We start from the raw sequence: 6,127 nt of genomic DNA on the forward strand, positions 1-6,127 counted from the left end.
GGGTGGGGGAAGGGCAGGCAGGGATGGGCTCTAGGCTGCTGCAGGCCTCCCCGCGGCTCCATTCCAAGGGAGCCTAAGCTTGTCTGAGAGGTGTGCAAGGTGCCAGCCTCTTAGGACCCCTACCCAGAGTTCTGGGTAGTAGAGAAGCCTACCTACATCATGGGGTAGCTGTCAGCGATTTAGGAGGGCTGGTATTGAAAGACAGAGACTGCAGAACTGAGGGGAGGCCATGTGGTGAACTGGGGTAGGCAGGAGTGGGTGAGAGCAGATAGGAAGGGAAGGAGGCAAGAGAGCCACAGTCATTTGACACTGGTTGTTACAAAAAGTCAGTGGCACCAGTGATTCCACTGTTGCCCTTTTGTTACATAAATTTAACCAGCTGGGAGAGAACCTTGTCCAGGCCTCTTGCTACCCACCCATCTGGAATTGTGTGCTTTCTGTTAGTTCTCCCAGGCTAAGGTGGCCCTTAAAATACCCCAAGCCTTCTGAGTAGAAGGAAGGTGCAGTACTTGCTCAGTGCCCCAGACCTGCAACCTTCCTGCCACCTGGCTTAGGGGACCCTGTGGCCACTGTCTGGGCTGTCCAAGGCTTTCATCCCAACTAGAGAGATCCTCAGACTTTACAGGAATAAGTTTTCCCAGGCAACAAGGTGCCTTCCCTTTCCCTGTCCTTCCTTACTGATACCAATGTTAGGTGACCTTGTCCATCTTCTCCCCAGGTGACCAGGCATTGATGCACCCCCAGGGAGGCCACGCACTCAAGGAGGCCACCCCCGCTGGCTGCTGCTCACATGGTTTCTGGGCCCCTGGCACTCCGGTAGGCTGGGAAAGCGGGTACTGCTGGGACTGTGCAGGTGTGGGGTCTAGAGGATGGCCACCTTCTCCTTCTTGGGACTTTCTGGGTGACCCACACAGCTCTGAAACTGTGGTCCTTCATTGTAGACTGTAGTCTGTATGATGCATGAGGTCCAAGCAGTGTGGTGGGGACGCTGGGACCTGGTGCTCTCAGTCCTGGGAGGAGAGGCTGTTGCGGGAACGTAAGCGCTCAGAGGTGCTTCATGTCCCTGGTCTTTCCCCTTGTGAGGCTTGGCACCAGGTATCTTAGGTGCTGGCAGAGCTAACACGGCTTCCTGGGGGCCAAGACACAGAAGCCATGCCTTGGGCTCTTTGTCTCCATCTGCTGGTTAGAGGCAGGGAGTGTGGAGGATAGTTGGTTTTCTCTGGACACAGACCTGGTTGAGAAGGTGCTTGCTGCCTCCTGCATCAGGCCCTGAGTGCTAGCTTGTGTGCATTCATGGAGAACTCTGAAGCCTTCTTTAGGCTGTACATGATTACTAAAGTTTCCCTCTGTGTTTACAAACAAGGGTAAGTGTAGGGCAGGGGAGAAGGAAGAATGTATATGACTGGAAAGCTGGGTGTGTGTTTTCCTCTCAGATTCTTTCTTGCCTAAGGGAGGCAGAGCTGTGCCTCCTGGTAGGAGAAGATTGGGTGGAGGTAGGGGCCCGGTGGCGAGGCTTCTAGCTCCCAGCGGTCAGTTACTTTGAGAGTTTTGAGCCATGAATGGAAGGGCATGAAGGCTCTCTTGTCAACATGTCATGCAGAGCTGCCTGCTCTTGGCGGGCAGGGAGCCACAGTCTTGTGTTTTGGGCCCTGCTGCTCAATGGAGTGGGTGTGAGGTTAGAGCACCCTGAGCTGGAGACCCACGGGCACACTGTCGTACAGCCCACCTTCAGGTTTCCTGAGGAGGCCAGAGGCCTCTGTGTATCGATTACTTCAGTGATATCACTTAGAGTTAGGGTGGTCTGGCAAGACCAGCTGGCTGCCTTTCCGTGGGCCCGGCCTGTACTGGAGCTTAGCCAAGCTACCTTCCCTGCTTGGCTCCTGGCAGAGTGGGCTGGGGGTATGCTCAGGTCCCCCTTGGAGTGAGGCCCTTGCTGAGTAGGGGCAGGCCTTGATGAGGGATGTGGTAGAAAGCACTAGGTCTTGGAAGTAGTAGTGTAATGTTGGCAAATCTAAACGCTTGGGAAACGTCTAGGATTATTTGGGACGTTCCCAGTATAGTGTAGAGGTCACAGACCAGAAGCTGTGTACTTAATTTCGCCCACATGTTGTTTAGGGAAAAGAATCTTCAATTTTGCATTGTTTGACTTCACATGAGAAATTTGGATTTCTCACTTGTGCTGAAAGCTGGGGCACCTGTGTGCTCATGCAGGAAGTCATTTTGTTCAGTGGCTCCTGTCCCCCTAGATCATGATCATTTCTCATTTCTGGGCCCCTGTGGGCATATGATTGACTTCCTTTAGCTCAGGCTGAGGAAGAACCTCCAAATGTGGGGCCAAATTTAAATCCCCGTTTCTGTACTTGTGACCTTCATTGTTCTCTGCTTCCTTTTCCAAAATTGCAAATGGCACTGGTGCTGCTGTCCTTTCTCTGGTAGTATGAGGCCTTGGTGGACAGTATGAGTCCCATCCCTGTGTATTATACCCAAAGAAGTGACCTACGGCACCCTTCTGAGTGCCTTCCATGCACCAGGGCGCCTGTCAGCTAACAGGTATGTACCTATTCTTGCCCACAGGTGGTGCGCGTGGGCAGGGCGTGGGGACATGGGGCCCGACATGGAATTGCCCAGCCACTCAAAGCAGCTCCTGCTGCAGCTGAACCAGCAGAGGACGAAGGGCTTCCTGTGTGATGTCATCATTATGGTGGAGAACTCCATCTTCCGGGCCCACAAGAATGTCCTGGCTGCCAGTAGCATCTACTTCAAGTCCCTGGTCTTACACGACAACCTCATCAACCTGGACACGGACATGGTCAGCTCCACAGTGTTCCAGCAGATCCTGGACTTCATCTACACAGGCAAGCTGCTGCCCAGTGACCAGCCGGCCGAGCCCAACTTCAGCACTCTCCTTACTGCCGCCAGCTACCTCCAGCTGCCCGAGTTGGCAGCCCTGTGCCGCCGCAAACTCAAGCGTGCTGGCAAACCCTTTGGCTCTGGACGGGTGGGAACTGCTGGTATGGGGCGCCCCCCCCGCAGCCAGCGGCTTTCCACGGCCTCTGTAATCCAGGCTCGGTATTCAGGTCTTGTCGATGGGCGTAAGGGGACCCATTCCTCCCAGGAGCTCTCCCAGGCCAAAGGCTCAGATGATGAGCTTTTCCTCAGCAGTTCTAACCAAGAGCGCACACACGGCTTGGGCCGGGCTATCTGTCCAGCTAGTGGGGAGGCTGGCTTGGGCAGCTGCAGTACCAATGGGAGCAGCGGGGGTTGTGAGCAGGAGCTGGGCCTAGACCTGTCCAAGAAGAGCCCCCCCTTACCGCCTACCACCCCTGGTCCTCCTCTCACTCCTGATGACCCGGCCCAGCTGAGCGACAGTCAGCATGGCTCACCCCTCTCAACCTCTGCCCCTCCTGTTGCCAATAGTGCCTCGTATGCGGAGCTGGGGGGCACCCCCAATGAGCCAATGGATCTGGAGGGGGTAGAGGACAACCACTTAAGCCTGCTGGAGGGGCCTGGTGGGCAACCTCGGAAGAGCCTGCGGCACTCGGCCCGCAAAAAAGAGTGGAGCAAGAAGGAGACTGTGGCAGGTTCACCCTTTGAGCGGAGGGAAGGAGGACCCAAGGGTCCTTGCCCAGGAGAAGAAGGAGAGGGGCTTGGGGACAGGGTTCCCAATGGTATCCTGGCCAGCAGTGTCAGAGGGGCTGGTCCCAGTGGGCCCTACGGAGAGCCTACATACCCCTGCAAGGAGGAAGAGGAGAATGGCAAGGATGGGAGCGAGGACAGCGGGCAGAGTGGGAGTGAGGGTGGCAGCGGCCACACGGGCACCCACTACGTATACCGGCAGGAGGGCTATGAGACCGTGTCCTATGGGGACAACCTGTACGTGTGCATCCCTTGCGCCAAAGGCTTCCCCAGCTCGGAGCAGCTTAATGCCCATGTGGAGACGCATACGGAAGAGGAGCTGTTTATCAAGGAGGAGGGTGCCTACGAGACCGGTAGTGGGGGTGCTGAGGAGGAGGCTGAGGACTTGTCAGCACCCAGTGCGGCCTACACGACTGAGCCCCGGCCCTTCAAGTGCTCAGTCTGCGAGAAGACCTACAAGGACCCGGCCACGCTTCGGCAGCATGAGAAGACACATTGGCTGACACGGCCCTTCCCCTGCAACATCTGTGGCAAGATGTTCACACAGCGCGGCACCATGACACGCCATATGCGCAGTCACCTGGGCCTGAAGCCCTTTGCCTGTGACGAGTGTGGCATGCGCTTTACCCGCCAGTACCGCCTCACCGAGCACATGCGTGTGCACTCAGGCGAGAAGCCCTATGAGTGCCAGCTTTGTGGGGGCAAGTTCACCCAGCAGCGTAACCTCATCAGCCACCTGCGCATGCATACCTCCCCCTCCTAGAAGCCAAAGACCCTTCTCCCCCACCCAGGGCACTGTCTGCAGACTTGCCCTTGGGAACCAATGGAAGGAAGAAGCAAGGAGGCCAGGCAGGTGGGACTGGAGGCCGGGCAGGCGGGACCGGAACCCTGCGGTCCAGCAGGGGTGGCTCCTGGTGGCACCTCCGGCCTGCCCCCCCAACACCCAGAGCTTTAATCAACAGTCTGTACCAAGGGAAGAGAGGAGGAAAGCAGCGGGCACAAGTCCCACGTGTGCGTCACAGGTGTCCAGTCTACCTCCCCACACCACCCAGGCCTCTGCCTTTCTGCGAGGACACCCACGGGAGTGGGTCATGGGATCTCTCTGGGATCCGACCCCTTCCCCACAGGGGAGTGGGGCCTTCCCTCTGTTGGGAACCAGGGGTGGTGTTCGTGTGTGCACGAGTGCTTGTCTATGTTCTGGCGGCCCTGGTTCTGCAGGAGTGGTGCTTGAGGAGGGCACAGAGCCATCCGTCCTTTAAGCCAGGGGCCTCACCGCCTACCTCTCCATACCTAAATAGCCCTCTGGGCCTCTGTTGCTGTTATTCCTACTGATCTGTTCCTTTTTTCTTTTTGAATTTTGTTTTTTAAACCAAAACCAACAAGAGTTGATTTTCCTACCAGCCCCTAGGGGTTGAGCTTGGGTTTGCAGACTGAATGTACAGGGGCAGCCGCCCCTCCCCCACCCCCCTGGCTGTGGGCTGCTGGGTGTCCATCCCTTCAAGGCCCCAGAAACCCTTCTTGCCCAAAGGCTTCCCTGGGCCCCGAGCCCTGCCTCGGCTGCCTCAGGAGAGAGAGTGCTTTTCCTATAGTTTTCTGAGGAATATGCTTTGTTTAGAGGTACTTGTTTTTTTATTAAGAGAAAAAACAGTGTAACGTTTATGTGAATGTTTGAACTGGAAGGTCTGGGGTTCGTGGGGGGGCGGGCGGGGGGAGGCTGGAATCGATGCCAGAGCTGTCGGTACTCTTGTTTTTCATTTTCTTTGTTGTGCGTGTGTGGTGTGTGTGAACAGATGTTGCGCTTTCCTTCCTTCCTTACTGATCAAGGTGGAGAGACTTCTGACCTTTTGCTACCTCTTGAATTCACGAGAACAGTGCGTTGGTGATTGGCAGTTGAGGCCAAGACACTTTTTTTTCTCCTGTTAGTAGGCACAGGAAGGCATGTGTTTGAGTGAGCTAGACTTGGGCCAGCTAGGGCAGCCCTCCTGGGCTCAGCCAAGGTGCAGTCCTGGGCCCTGGTGCTCTTGGAGGGTGCTTCTGTCGTTGTGAGTCTCTGGGCTTGCATGTACGTTTTCTCTGTGTGTTCTGAGTGTGCTGCTGAACTCCAGGGAGCCTCTGGTCTGGGTCCAGGTTTGGAGGATGAGTGATCCAACCCCCTTGAAGCACCTGGTGTGGGTCTAGGTGCCTGCTGGGCACCCAACAGTGTGAGCCATGCTCCTTGCAGCTTCCTGCCAGGACCAGGATGAGGTGGAAGTGAGCCCCCCCCCCATCCTGTCCCCTGGGCCTGTAGGAGCCTGAGCTTGGGGGATCAGCAATTCCAGCCTGGCTTAGAGAGGGGCTGACCAAAGCATTGTATACCCCCTGGGGCATAGCGAAGGGATCTGCCCTGCTTTGGCACCTCTCTGGTTGGTCCTGGCCCACAACCAGCTGCTCTGGTGAGAGGCAAGCAGCCAGCCACCCATTGCCTAGCCCTGTCTTAGCCTTTGTCCCTCAC

At 56.5% G+C, this 6,127-nt stretch overlaps 1 protein-coding gene across 1 annotated transcript; it reads left to right on the forward strand.

The window, feature by feature from the left end:
* Nucleotides 1–645: 645 nt before the first annotated feature.
* HIC2 (hypermethylated in cancer 2) lies at nucleotides 646–5,025 on the forward strand. Its single transcript, XM_004680942.2, has 2 exons — nucleotides 646–816; nucleotides 2,575–5,025. Exons 1-2 carry the CDS (start codon nucleotides 791–793, stop codon nucleotides 4,397–4,399), a joined length of 1,851 nt encoding a protein of 616 aa, XP_004680999.1. The 5' UTR covers nucleotides 646–790; the 3' UTR covers nucleotides 4,400–5,025.
* The last annotated feature ends 1,102 nt before the right edge of the window (nucleotides 5,026–6,127 follow it).

This window comes from Condylura cristata, unplaced genomic scaffold (genome assembly GCF_000260355.1).
Source record: "Condylura cristata isolate star-nosed mole 26May11 unplaced genomic scaffold, ConCri1.0 scaffold00011, whole genome shotgun sequence".
Taxonomy (NCBI): Eukaryota; Metazoa; Chordata; class Mammalia; order Eulipotyphla; family Talpidae; genus Condylura; species Condylura cristata.